This window comes from Pogona vitticeps, chromosome 6 (assembly GCF_051106095.1).
Source record: "Pogona vitticeps strain Pit_001003342236 chromosome 6, PviZW2.1, whole genome shotgun sequence".
NCBI lineage: Eukaryota > Metazoa > Chordata > Lepidosauria > Squamata > Agamidae > Pogona > Pogona vitticeps.
The window spans coordinates 22,032,560-22,047,132 of record NC_135788.1 but is presented as its reverse complement, the minus strand read 5'-3'; the positions used below and the strand labels follow the sequence as shown (position 1 = coordinate 22,047,132).

Here is a 14,573-nt window from a genome sequence, read left to right as displayed (position 1 = left end):
GACCATTCTTCCAAGGACTGGGGGGGTCTGCCATTGCTGGCATCCATGAATGGGGGGGCTGGGGGGTGTCCGTGCGTGGGGGTAATTGTTATGCAGTAGTATTGGACTGCCAAAAAGACGAACAAGTGGGTCCAAGATCAAATCAAGCCTGAAGTTTATTGGGAAGTTAAATCATGAAACTGAGGCTGTCCTACTCGGGGTGCCTCATGAGAAGGCGGGGGGGGGGAGTTCTTTGGAAAAGGCAATGATGCTGGGAAAGGTGGAAGGCAGGAGAAGAGGAAGACCCAATAGAAGATGGACTGACTCCCTCAAGGAAGCCATAGAGTTGAGTTTATAAGAGGTGAGCAGGGCTGCTGAGGGCATGGAATTCTGGGCATTCACAGGGTCACCCTAAGTGTGCGGGGGGGTGACTTGAGGGCACTCAACAACAGCAGCAGCAGCAGCAACCAGCACCACCCCACACTTCAGCGGCGGTATGGGAAGCAGTAGCACAAGTGGGATTTTGCGCTCTGTGGACCCCCCCCCTCCAGAATGCCTCCTGCTCCTTGCTGGTCTTCAGTTTTCTCCTGGCAGGAGGAGGCTGGGCCTTGGAACTGAGAGCAGGGGCAGGGTTTTCAACAGGGCAACCCCTGCTGGCTTTTTGGATCTTTGTTAGGATACTGGTTAGATCCCGATCATCTGAGGCTTCAGCAAAGTCCCCAGACTGTTTTTGATTCCCATGGTTCCCAAACTGGGAACACTGAGAAATGCTGTCATGATAGATGTGACCAGTCATGGGATACTCTGCAAAACAAACTGGTGAAGTGAAAACAAAAGTAGCTTTTCTAAGAAAAGCATACAACAGAGATGGGGGTTGAACCTTAAAAAACACTACTCTTTAGGGAGGCTTTTCAATCCAACCCTGTCTGAGCACATCCCATCACATTATTGTGAAAAAATTTTGGTGCCATTGGCTTTTATGGTTTTGATTTGTCATTGCTATTTCTGTTACATTTTAGTGTCCATAGTTTGTTTCTCCTGGTTTGTAGATCACCCAGAATAGTGCCTTGGGACTAATGGGGTGGTATATAAATTAAACATAAATAAATATAAATAAAACCATCAATAAAAATCAATCCATCTGATGTGCAATCTTCCTCTTTTCCTACTGCATTGCACTTTTTCTTGCATTGCTGTCTTTTCCAGTGAGCTTGCCTTCTCATGATGCCACTGTAGTAGCTTACTTTGGAGGAAACAAGTTCAGGACTTCAATGTACTTAATACGCTTTATAAATAGGGTGCATTTAATTCAGTGTAGCATTTTGCACTTGACTTTTTTTTCTAAAAGAGCTGTCAGTTGGAGGAATCAATAAAGAACCAGACAGACAAAATGTGTAAATGACATGAGTTGTTTTTTCTAAACTAAAACCTCAGTATTCGGGTTTTAATTGCAGTGTTGGCACTTCGAAATAAATAATTTGGTATTGTGTTGCCGTTTGGGCACTCGGGCTCAAAAAAGTTCTCCATCACTGGTATAAACAAACCTGAACAGGGCAGACTTATGGTGGAGTGAGAAGGAAGAATCAAGGTGGAGAAAAGGCTTTCTTCTGCTCACAAGGACAAGATGGAATGTGTATTTTTGGGGGAGAGGGAGACTTTGCCATTTGTTTACAATTTTTAAGCAATCCCACCGTCGTCCTTTTTAACAATCACTATTAATCTGTTTTCCCTTCTTGGTTTAAGTGATTTATTCTGGTCACTGTAAATACTGAGCTTATTTTGTAAACTTCTTGAGATTTTAAATCAACAGTATGTTTAAAAGCCCTAAAATAAATAAACAGCTTTAGATGATGGTACCATTTTGTTATAGTACTCAAATTATGTGTCGTCAAGTGGATTCCAACGTATGATGACCCTTTCCAGGGCTTTCTTGGTATGGAGTACTCAGAAGTGCATTACCATTTTCTTCTGCTGTGGCCATCCTGAGACAATGCTGTTTGCCCAAGGCCACTTAGGCTGGCTAGTCTCCCAGGAGGTACAGTGGGGAATCAATCTCTCTAACTCACAGAACTATCCAGTCAGCTGTTTCACAACCATGTTATTTCACAATCAAGCTGTTTAAACAAAAAGAAGCCATGTCTCTTCCATTGGACACACTAAGTTTAAAGGAATAAACTGACTACACAGCTGGCCCGTTTATAACAGAATCTTCTCTCTGAAATACAGTCGTGCCTTGCTGGACGATTACCTTGCTCTATGACGAATCCGCATTACGTTGATGTTTTTGCAATCACAAAATGATGGTTTAAATGGGGGAATTTCGCTTAGCGATGATCGGTTCCCTGCTTCGGGAACCAATTTTTCGCTTTACGACAATCAGCAAACAGCTGATCGTCGGGTTTCAAAATGGCCGCCGGCTTTCAAAATCCCCCCCCCCATTTTCTAGGACAGATTCCTTGCTTTACAGGCACCGAATATGGCCACCGTATGGAGGATCTTCGCTGGACGGTGAGTTTTTCAGCCCATTGGAACACATTGAACGGGTTTTCAATGCGTTTCAATGGGATTTTTTCATTTTGTTTGATGATGTTTTTGCTCTACAGTGATTTCGCTGGAACGAATTAACATCGTCAAGCAAGGCACCACTTTATAGAGGCTCTGTCTTCTTCTCATAATGCTACATTAAAGCCATGGAGGGCAAAGGGTGGACCTCCACAGATTACTGAACTCCAATTTACAGTCCTCACCACTGGCTGGGAGCTCCAGTCCAGCAGCAGCTTGAGGACCATCCTTTGTCTACCCTCACATTAAAGACTGTAAAAGAAACATGTTAATTTCCTAATACAGAACCGATGATGCAGCGGGCTGATCCTAACTTTCCTCCATGGTAGAGTCGCTGCTGGTGATGTGAGCCCATGGACCAGAGCTTAAAGAGAGAGGAAATTATAACTCATTGGCAATTATTTTTGATCCATGACTTATGTCTGAATATTAAATTCTGATATGTACAAAAACTGGCTCAAAGTGAATTGCATCATCACCAGAGTCCGTTTTTCACTTCCCTAATCTTCTAATAATGCTGGGGCTTTTGTAATAAGGACAAGCCAGCAATAGTGATAAAATACCCAGGAAATCCAGTTTGATTAATATATATGGAGAGTTATCATCAAGAAAAGTTTTTTTTAAAGAAAAAATCCCTCATTCTAGTGATGATCATTTCAAATGATAAAATCCAGCCTTAAACAGAGAGGTCTCATTGACTGATACCGTGCCTTGGCAAATTGCCTGCGCCTTTTCGTTTCTCCCTAAAGTCTGACAAAGGATGTTGATGGTGTGTATGTTCCAGCGTGTAAGAACACACATGTTAAAGCTGTCAATAAGGCACAGGGCTAAATGAAGCAGTGTTACTTTGACTTGTGGAGGGGAAAGTCATAGATGATTCAGCTCAGTGGCTTAGGTCTCTGGTTGCGGAGCCAGAATTTAGGGGTTCGATTCGGGGCTGGACTTGATGATCCACAGGGTCTTGTCCAGCTCTGCAATTCAGAAGTGATGGTGATGATTAGAGGCAGGACAGGACTTGGGGGAGGATTTTAATTTTTCCCCATTCCATTGAGTCTTGTGGGAAGTGAGCTACTCACTTTTTATTTATGCCTATAGAGCTTTCTTCAGGCACAACACACAGCTTTAAAACATGACTTTGGAGAACTAAAATTCTCAGAACCCCCCAGCCAGCATGATCTCCAGCTCTCACCCTCAGATGATGTCTATTTGTTTTCTTGCAAAGCAGCTAGTCCTAACCATTGCACAGCTGAAGATACTGGACTCTTAAACCCACTTGACATGGAAGCTGATATCAAAGATAGATAGAAAGAAATATTTTAGTACTATTGGACAGCATTTAACTGCTTAGAGGATTGGACTCATAAAAGACAGACGCAAATATTTAATGTGAGCCTTGTTGTTCAAGATTTTCTTTTAAGAATTGCCAATAAAACTAATAGTCAGTTTAATTATGCAGGCAAATGATGTTTCTCTGGACATTCTTCAGCATTAGGCCTTCATAGTCTGACAGCATATCAAAATGACTCTTGAATGGTGTGCCTGCCATTCTTTTGGAAGGCTTGGTTGATTAATTGTCACACAAGGAGCCGTGGTGATGCATGACACTATCAGACACCCTGGGCTTAATTTGAGCATGGGCTCAGCCCCAGAAACTTTTTAATGCCGATGATCAACCCTGAAAGATGTGTGAAACTATTAAACAGTACCCAGTATTCTTGAATATGCATGAAACACCATTACTTCCTTAGCACCAGCTTTGAGCCAGAGGACATCCAGGTACAACTTGGAACATATTTTAATTTATTATTTTTAAAATTTGCTATTCATTCTTATGTTTTTTTTTAATTTAGCACAAGCGTTACTCATTATTTAAAGAGTAGTGGGCTTGTTAACAGCTTGATAACCTGTTACTTTTAAAGGAACACTAGAAACAGACAGCAGCTTTGCAAATTGAAGTGGAACTGTTTTAAGAAGTGAAGAACTTCTTAGAATCTTTTTGCATTGTTTTGCTCCATCACAAGTTGCAGATTAGCTTGCTCTTGTTTGGCGATGGGTCAGTGGGAGGCAAACGTGTAGTCTTCTTTTGCATGTGGATTGTGCAAATACAAACAGTGAAGAATGTACTTTATCATCTTGTACGTAACTTTGAAGCTGCCATTGGACCTGTTTCTGCTCTAAGTCTATGATATAACTCAGTGCTAGAGCACAAACATGGCCTGCAGAGGAACCAAAGTTCAATTCCTGGCATTTAAAAAAATGGCCATGTGCGTGGATCCATGCTTATGAGCCCTTAGGGACTGCATGTTGCCTATTCCTGATAGAGCCAGTATTATCAAATCTGACTGGCAGTGGCTTTCCAGGGCTTGACCTATCTGGAGATATTTTGGATTGAAAAACTCCAATCTTCCCCGTGTGAAAAGCATGCGCTTGGTTACTGATCTCCACTCTCGTGCGAAACTGATGGCGAGCTGCAACAGAAGGCTTGCCACTTAGTGCAGCTTCCTTGCAATCCGTATTTCCGATTGGAATCAATCTTGGACATGTTTTACAAGTGGAGTTACGTCTGTCTGCAACTAATCCACAGCTAATACACTTGCTCTGGTTTATCAGAAACATGTATTTCCAGCCACAGTTGGATTCCAATCCCTCCAGCCATTCCTAGCCTGGAGTGCTGCAGGAGGAGGGCAAGTTATGGAAGGTCAAAGAGTCCATTTGTGTGTTAGAAATCACAAGCCTTTAACCTCCATGATGCGTACAAGACATCACTCTCATCTGAACAGCTTTCTTAAAAAACTGTTGTAATCATGTTTTTAACACTTCTTTTAGCAATAGCGGTTGCATGGCGGTCTCAGAATTCTTTGGAGTGTTAATTGGTAGAGCAGATGCAAGAGCAAGGATGGGGTGGGGAAGGGGGGCAGGAAATCCCTGCAGAATTTCCAAGGACTTGCTTGTTAAGCCTTTGGGAGACATCCTCAAGAACTCTCTTTAAAGTCTCTCTTTGTTGCAAGGAACAGAAGGAGAGGGAACAGAAAAGATTTTCAGGGCTTCTCTCTGGCAATTTTGCTCTCTCTAACAACTAGCAATAGCTTACCTAAGGCAAAGGAGAAAGAAAGCATGTCTCTCCAGTCTGGTGATACATAACATATAGACCTTCTGACAATTAAATTTCCACTCTAGCTCAACAGTTGTAAGTGCCCCAATTTTAAGTCAAAAGATTTGATTTTTGTGTCCAGCCTAGAATAGATTACTATTGAGTCAGAGATCCACAGCCTCCATAATAAGTAGCTGAAGTCCCATAAATGGTCAACAATAAGATGAAAATGCAGAGCACTAAGTTGGCCAGGAAATAAATCTGCAGATCTTGTAAGGAGACTGCTTATCTTTTTTTTCTTCTAGCTGAATCTGACTGGAAGGTTGGGGGATTCTGGATATTGTAGTAGTTCCCCAAGGACTCTACTTTGAATCCTCCACAATGTTGTTAAAATGAGTGGCAGGAGGCTGAAAGCATGCCACAATTAATTAATTGCTGGCCACGAGCCTGTAGGCATTCCTATAAGGTTTGCATAGTTTGCCAAAGCTAATTGACGAAGAGATGTGGTGCTTATAAGTTATGCAATAAAGCACATGACCAGCCATGGAACAGAGATGTCCCCTGCCCCCCCCAGCACCTTACCAGTTAGTCACAGCAAGGTGTGTAAACCATGAACATTAACAGCATTCTAACCCCTATGATGGGGACACCATGTACCTGTCTCTCACTTTCAGCAGCAGAACTATCACTAGCAAATAAGCATACCAGTAGGTAATTTAGAACAAGTCCAAAATGAAACATTTCTAAGTAAGGCATCAGTTTCATTAAAGCCAGAGATCTAACTCATCAGGCTTGTAAGAGGAGGGATATGAAAATTCAGCTTGGAGCACCTGTCCTTTTAGGCTCAAGGTGCCAAGTCTATGTCATCTCCTTGATCTTCCTTTTAGGAATATTTGCCCCTGTGGACCAGCACAGACATCTCTAACGATGCTGCTCTACCAGAATGATTTTTTCCTTGCATGTAGGGACTGCATGGCCTCAACGGTATTTTGCTATAAAATCTGATCAGATTAAATTCAGATTTCATCATATCTTAAACAGACCAATTAGCAAGAAGTTGCCATGGATCTATTTGTAACTCTTTTTCCCCCAATTTTCACTCCCCAGCCCCCTAAGGACAAATCCATTATATCCTGTTTAAGAAGTATTTTTACCCCCCTTTGGGGAAGTCCATGTGCATTTTGGTCTACACTAAGATTTTTCCACATTTCCTTTAAATTAAGAATATTTCCCAATTAAACGCAGACACATTTTTACAAGAAATTTTCCCTAACCCTAATCATTCACCATTCAGCTCCATTCTCAAGAAGAATCCCAGGAACTGCACTCTCTGAGTGGATTTTAATAGCTCCTGTTATTTAGTGCAGTGCCATATACAGTGGGGTCTTGACTTAAGAACGGCTCGAGTTAAGAACATTTTGACTTAAGAACCACTCTCATAGGAAAATATTGACTTGACTTACATACTTAGATTTGAGTTAAGAACTGAAAAAACCCACGTGGGAGGCAGGGAAAGTGCAAAATTTGAACTTTCAGTTAACTGTTGGCTAGTGAAAAGGGTGCCTGTCTGCTTCCTCACTCCTCCCAGCGTTTAGAGAGTGGATTGGGAGACAGTCTTTGGACTGCCTGGTACTGTCCTGCCTGGACTGTATTTTCCCTGCCTTCCCTGAACCTTTCTTGACCTAAGAAAAAAAGAAACAAAATATCCCCCTCTAGTGGTCGAAGGCGGAATAGCAGCTTCCCATTAGTTTCTATGGACGGAAAAGAGCAGATACGGATCAAATGGTTCTCAATGCATTCCTATGGGAAATGCAGATTTGACCTGAGAACTTTTTGATTTGAGAACCGCCTTCCAATATGGATTAAGTTCTCAAGTCAAGACCCCACTGTACGAAGACTGGGGGAATATTCGTCCACACTCACTGAAAAATGAAAGTCTGCAACAGATCGTTAAAACCTTCAGTTCAGAATTGTGGTTGCTGTTGCTCAGAAGGCAAGGAACCGGGGCAGAGGTCCTTGTGATCTGGGCTGAGCTTAAGCATGCGTTCCATCTCAGCTTATCTTTTGTTTAAGTATTCACACTGCTACAAGTTGGAAACTTTATTTGCAGTTTTTATGTAGCAATGCCATAGTTTTCCTTCATGGAACAAGATGAGGGGGTGAGGTGGGTTAGAAAGCATTATTTCAAATGCTGGCATAGATTGCTTAATCACCTCTCAACAACGGTTTCTAGGTTTGGACATGGAACAGGCTTTGTGAAGATAAAAATATCTCCTTTGGCAAAATGCACACGCTAATTCAGTACAATCCTTCAAACCAAGATTGGTACACATAGAGAAGATTAAATGCTATTTTCATTCCTCTCTTGTTTGCTACATTAAAGACAATTAAATGCTGGCAAAAACTTCTTCAAATGAGAAAGTTTCTTCCAAAAATTGTATTTGGCAGCTGGAAGCCCTCCTTGGAGATAACAGTTTTCTGTTTTTCACCTAAATTTAGGGGACAGGGGAGGGGAAAAATATAATACACCAGTAAAAAAAGGAAGCTGACTAAAATTTATCACACCTTACACAGAAAAGTCTGTGTTTCAACAAACTTCCATTGAAAATAAGATACCATACTGTTACTAAAAATGAAATCAGACTTTGTTTTGGCCTAGTTGGCTTTCATTCTGGCATGTTGTAGCATCACTAAAAATGTGGTCTTTCAGAGCTGTAGAACCAGAATCCTATTGCGAGTTCTAAATAGAGCAAACCCATTGATTCAGTGCGATTTACATAAGTACTGATCTATATCATCCAGCAGCTGATTCAACAGATTTGCTTTAGACTCTACATACTGCCTTGTATAGCAGGATATTGTTATCTATATTTCAGGTAATCTATCTCAGCTCTGCCATTTATTATCCTATCTTTTTTTTTTCTTATCTCATCTTATCTGATCTGCCACCTTTCTTCCCATAGGGGACCCAAGGCAGCCCACAGCAATTAAAACTGTACAATGGTAAGAGGTTAAAAAAAACTATACAAAATTATATTAAAACACAAACACTGATCAGATTAAAACCAATATTAAAAATAATTTTAACATTTTATAAACATTAAAATTTCATAAATGCAAGGTTCCCTATACTATACTTCTTGAGCAATATAGTTAGGATGGGATCAGGTTCGCTTGGATTGACCTGTAACAAAAAAACCCGTCATCATTGGAAAGTTTTTTTGGGCAACTACTCTAAAATTATACTTGCCAGCCAGGGAATTCCTGGAATTGTTCAAAAAGTAACTTTTCTGCCCTACAGGTCTAGAGTTGATCTACCCACATTTCTGTGTAATCCTCTCTGACTGCACTAGACCCATTAAGAGAAAACACTTCCCACTTCAAGGGAAACAGAAATCTCCCATTAGCTGAACCTTCAATAACTGATAAACAGCGGTGGTGAATAATAATCATCTTACAACTGCAGAGCTGGAGCAGACCTATGATGCCTTGTTACGCAGTGGTAAAACCTATGGCCTTGCATGAAGGAGTCCTATGCGCCTCCAATTAAAGCAGTGATGGCTACTCACAACTCAGCAGTTGTTATTGGGCTACAACTCTGACTACTGGTTGTGCAAGCTGGGACTGGTGAGAGTTTGCAATCTAGCAACAGGGAATTCCACTCTGGTTGGCCATAGGCTGCTTGCCTCTCATTTCAAAAGCTCTTTCGGAAGCAATGCTGGATAAGCCATCTGCCAGAGACCTTCAGAAGCTGTGGCCTGTAACTAAATATACCACCCTTCTCAAAAGCAATCCAATAACCTGAGATACCCAGGAGAAATGGGGGAAAGGAAGTGAGAGAAGAAAGCAACATAAGGTATAAAAATGTTTTTTATTATTATTATCAAGTTTAGATTATTACATAAAATATGAATGATACATGGTCTGGTGCAGCACTACAGTGTACCTGTTGAAGTGAAGTAGTTAAGGTGAGAGAAATCTTCCATACAATGTTTCAAGGGTTAGGCAAAGTGATTTATGGTATACCAAAGGGTTGCATGATTTAAAATATAACCGGTAATACTTATAATAGTGCATTAATAAACCAAAGCATTGCATAATTTGTGAATAATTGTTTACATATAAAAAAGTATTCTTGCTTTTTGTTTATAAAACCACACATTATTTCAGTAAATATGTTTTTTAAAACCCCAGACTCCTCTTTGAGGAGAATGGCACAGGTTTATTTATTCTTGGCGGCTAGAGGCTTGCGACTGATCTTCTTGGACTTGTCGTTGTTCTTCTTTGGAGGTTCAGGGTTTGCTTGCATGTGTCTGCCGTAAAGACTAGAAAGAAATAACACAAAAAAGAGACTTTGGTCTTGGCACTGAACTTAAGGCTTTCATACACAGCATGTAAGACATTTTCCCACAAAAAGCAACAGTGCCCTCTTATCAAGAGGACCAGCTCTTGATAACTACAGAAAAACTCCAACCACCACCCACAGCAAAAAAGAGGCATAATCAAAACACTGGTGGACCGTGCAAATTGGAACTGTGAAGCTCAATTTCTCAGCACCAAACTCAACCATCTGAATTGGTCCCTACAAGCAAATGGCTACTCCAAGAATGAAATCACTACAGCCATCAAACCAAGAAAACAACACCAAACTGAGGAGGAAAAAGAGCCACCCACAAATGAAGTATTTCTGCCATACATCAAAGGGGTCCTGCACCGCATGAGGAAACTTTTGAAAAAACACAACCTACAAACAGTATTCAAGCCCACCACAAAAATACAACAAATGTTACAGTCAGCAAAGGACAAAAGGGACCCCCTCACCACTGCAGGAGTATACCGGATACCTTGCAGTTGTGGCCAGGTATATACTGGAACCACAAAACGCAGCATTCACACCAGAATCAAAGAACATGAGAGACAATGCAGACTAAAACAACCAGAAAAATCAGCAGTAGCTGAATATGCTCTAAAACAAACTGGACATGAAATTCTATTTCAACATACTGAAGTACTGGACAACACCAGCAATTATTATGTTAGACTGCACAGGGAAGCCATTGAAATCCACAAACACCAGCAGAGCTTCAACAAAAAAGAAGAAAGTTTAAAACTTAATGCCTGGCTCCCAACACTGAAAAATACAGCCTGCAAAAGGTCAATGAACTCTACCAGCCATAAGGACCAGTGATCACTACCAGCCATAAGGACCAGTGATCACTGTGCACAAAAGACCAGCTAATGGCACCCATCAATCACAGTGACAGATCATCTCTCCCCCTTATCACAACAATACACCCACAACAAAACATACGCTGATCACCATAATCACCCAATCTCCCGAAAAGGACAAAAGCTGATCCCACAGCTATAAATTCTCAACTATCCAAGCAAACTGCACCAGAGTACAAACAGAGTTCTGACTCCTGTCCTCTGAAGATGCCAGCCACAGAGACTGGTGAAATGTTAGGAAGAAAAACCTTAAGAACATGGCCAAACAACCTGGAAAACCCACAACAACCATAGGGCCAGCTCAGTTCAGCCTTGAAATTCCTACTGCTGTGGTCTGGGGAGGGGGCAGGCAGATTCCTTAAATCCTTAACCTTCAATGACATTGACAAAAATTGGGTTGAACTGGCAAGACAGAGTGCCGACAAAAAAAACCTAGTGAGGCTGCTGCCTAACCAGAATACTCAAGGGCTTGATAAAGTGACACAGAGCAATGGTGTCAGACTCTTCTCTGACTGCTCACACATGATGGATGGTAGGAAGAGAGCCACCAACACATCAATGCCACATTAATACAGACCCCTGATTAAATGTTGACGAAGTATCCTACAATTAAGATTGCTGGCACTCACAGGAAAGCTAAGTAGACTATAAGGCTGAGAGGATTTACACTGAACACTGGAGAGCAATTAATGGATAATTTATGAGTAATGCCTACTTAAACCAAAATTAAAAGCCTTCAAGACAAACAGGATGCAAATGTAAACTTGCTTTGTTGACAAAGTGCCTTTTAGAGTTTGCTTGTTACTGTCAGGAAAGAAAGGGGCCTCCTAAACTTTCTTGTTTTGAGAGTAGCCACCCAGACACAAGCAATGGCAAATAGCTTAAGGGGAAGTGAAAACTGTTATAACCCCCTTCGAATTCTTAACCAACCCTAACATTCAGTCTTAAGAATTAAAAGGCTACCTACTAGTATGCTAGATACAGTGGAGTCAGGGAGAGCCTACAGCTCAATGGTAGAACTGGTACTTGGAAAAGTTACTTTGTTTGAATGATAATTCCCAGAATTCCACATACAGCATGTCCAGAGGATTTAGCTCAGTGGTTTAAGTATCTGGCTGCCAAACCAGAGGCTGGAAGTTCAATTCCCAGCTGTGGCTCTTGACAAAGGCTGGACTTAATAATCCGCAAGGTGCCTTCCAGTGTTGCAGTTCTAAGATGATGATTTGTTGGCTGGAGGATTTTTGGAGCTGTAATCCCCCCAAAAAGAGGTAACTTTTCCAAGCTCTTAGTAAAGCACCTGTCCATGTCTTAAATCTAGAAATTCGCAGATTTGATCCACAGAATCTCCAGGTGGAGGCTGAGAAGAACCAGTCTGTGGGATTGCAGATGACTGCTGCCACACTGATCAGGGTGGTACAATGATCTAACTCAGTAGAAGCCACATAAGTCAGCCAAACCAGCAAGTCGCAGGGTTGGGTGGGGCCTGACTGAGTTAAATGGCTCCCTTTCTCCTGGTGTGCATCCGTCTTGTTTCTAATCTACAGCCATCACTTCCCCCAACCTATATGAAGAAAAGCCAAACAGAGAAATGGCAGGTGGGTGTGATCAGAAGAAAAGGCATTGGCCTGGAGTCTCTGGATGCAGAAGCTAGTGGAGGCACTGCAGTAAAATGCTAAATTAGGGAGGTGCAGAAGGTTAAATGGGATGGTATACAGTAAGATAACATTTAAAGACATATAAGTAAAGTTACAAATGAATGTACATATACAGAAAAGCTGAATAAATTGAAATTCCATGAATTCTATCTTTCTCTGAAAAACAATTTCCAGGTTCTGATGCAAAACCAGTACAGTGGACCCTTGACTTACAGACTTTTCGAGTTACAGACTTCTCTGGCTGCAAAATTTAGGTTCGACTTGCAGCCGGAGAATCGACCTACAGACCAGAAAAAAACCAAAATGGAACAAAAATGGAACAAAAACAGCTAGTTACAGATTAATTGGCTTTCATTGCATTGTAGGTCAATGGAGATTCGACCTACAGACTTTTCGACTTGCAGCCACCGTTCCAATACAGATTAATTCCGTAAGTAGAGGGTCTACTGTATCAGCAGAACCATACTTCCTGAGATTGGCCTGTCAGCCTGGTCTACTGACCTATGAAAAGGCCATGTCTCTTGGGGAGGGGGCAGCAAAGGAAGGGGGTTTACCAGGCCCCACTGAGGCAGCAAAGGATAGGTTTATCCAGAGCCTGGCAGACCAGAACTACAGACTGGATAGTACATTAAGTCTACTTATGTATAGGGAATGCTAAACAGGATTGAACACACATTTCATTTGCTTTTGTAGCTCTGACAGTCCTGCTGATTCCCTGTGGATGAGGAGAGATGCTCTCAAGGTGTTGTGTGCTATAATTACTTCCTGGATTATTTTAAAGTCATGAATTCCAAAGTTGACTTGGGGGCACATTTTACCCTGCTTGCCCCCAGGGACAAAATTAATAGTTATGGTGCTGAGTATTAATATGCTAGTGCAGTGCAGTTCTCTCAGGGCCACTGGTTCTGTTCCCAAACCCCACTGCAGAGCACTCCTTTAGTGCTATTAGTCTTCCAAACAGGGAGGGCTGGAATCCAAACATCTGGTCTGCCCAGTAAATATCGTACAGAATCTAGCTTCTTTCCAGTCCATTTGTTGGAAAGATGGGATTCATAAGGATATTGTGAAAGCAGCTCAGAAGTAACTCATTAATAATGTGCAATGACAGGATGGCAAGATAGATAAGGAATAAAAGAAATTATGAGGAGGCAATCACTTATAGCTGTGGCCACAATTTGATGGGTTGCACTGTCTGGTTAGCAAATCAAGGCCAAATGAATGACCACTGAGCTGGGTGCGGCTAATAATTCTATCTTATTTATATTGACAAATACATGCACAATGATCAGAAGCTATAGCTTACAAATGACGCTGTCCAAATATCATCTCATAAATAAGACCAACTTTGGATCATCATAACAGGATTCTGCGTCCTTCCTCTTAGCCTCTTCCCATGCCTCGTACATTAGCAGTTGTTGAATAAAATAGCCAGCTCAAAATAGTAATTTGTTAAGCTCTATCTCCAAAAGTATAAATTGATGCAGAGATGTTAATATTTAAATGGGATGCTCCATATAAATCCCTGTGGAACCATCATGTCGTTGTAGCAAAATACCAAGATTTCATGTCTTTCGGGCATCCGTAATTATCTTGCATGGCAACTAAAAAGTGGTTGGTGTTGTAATTGTAACTGATAAATGGCAGAATCTTTCCAAACAGCAGTACGGTCAGGCCTACTGTGTGGTGTATGTAGCTTCCTCATTAAGGAAAAGGGCAAATAGTTTTCTAGAGAATTTTAATGCCAGCCTTCAAATACATTTTAAAGAATCCTTAACGTAGCATAATCCAGGTTTGCTTTTCTTCGCCAGAGAATGGGTTGTAAATACACACTCTCCGGTAAAGACAAACATTTGTAAATGTGCCAATAGAAAAACAAACAAAGACTAAAAACTGGTACCTACGTATTAGCCAAAGAGCTGGCTACAGCTTCTAGCCATGCCCCACTGAGGGTAACAAATGCCAGCACTCTGGCTGCAACAGCAAAACTAACAATAAGGGAGAAAGATGCTCATTAAACTTCATCATTCTGTCCACTTTAATGATGCCTTTACTTAATA

At 41.4% G+C, this 14,573-nt stretch overlaps 1 protein-coding gene across 2 annotated transcripts in view; it reads right to left on the bottom strand.

Annotated features, from left to right (window-relative positions):
* Positions 1–9,484: 9,484 nt before the first annotated feature.
* RSU1 (Ras suppressor protein 1) overlaps positions 9,485–14,573 on the bottom strand; it is an 82,505-nt gene continuing 77,416 nt past the window's right edge. For both annotated transcript variants that reach the window (XM_073003114.2, XM_020806661.3), the window contains exon 9: positions 9,485–9,957. In XM_073003114.2, coding sequence (XP_072859215.1) covers positions 9,855–9,957 — 103 coding nt within the window. In that variant the 3' untranslated portion in view covers positions 9,485–9,854. The remainder of the gene's footprint in view (positions 9,958–14,573) is intronic.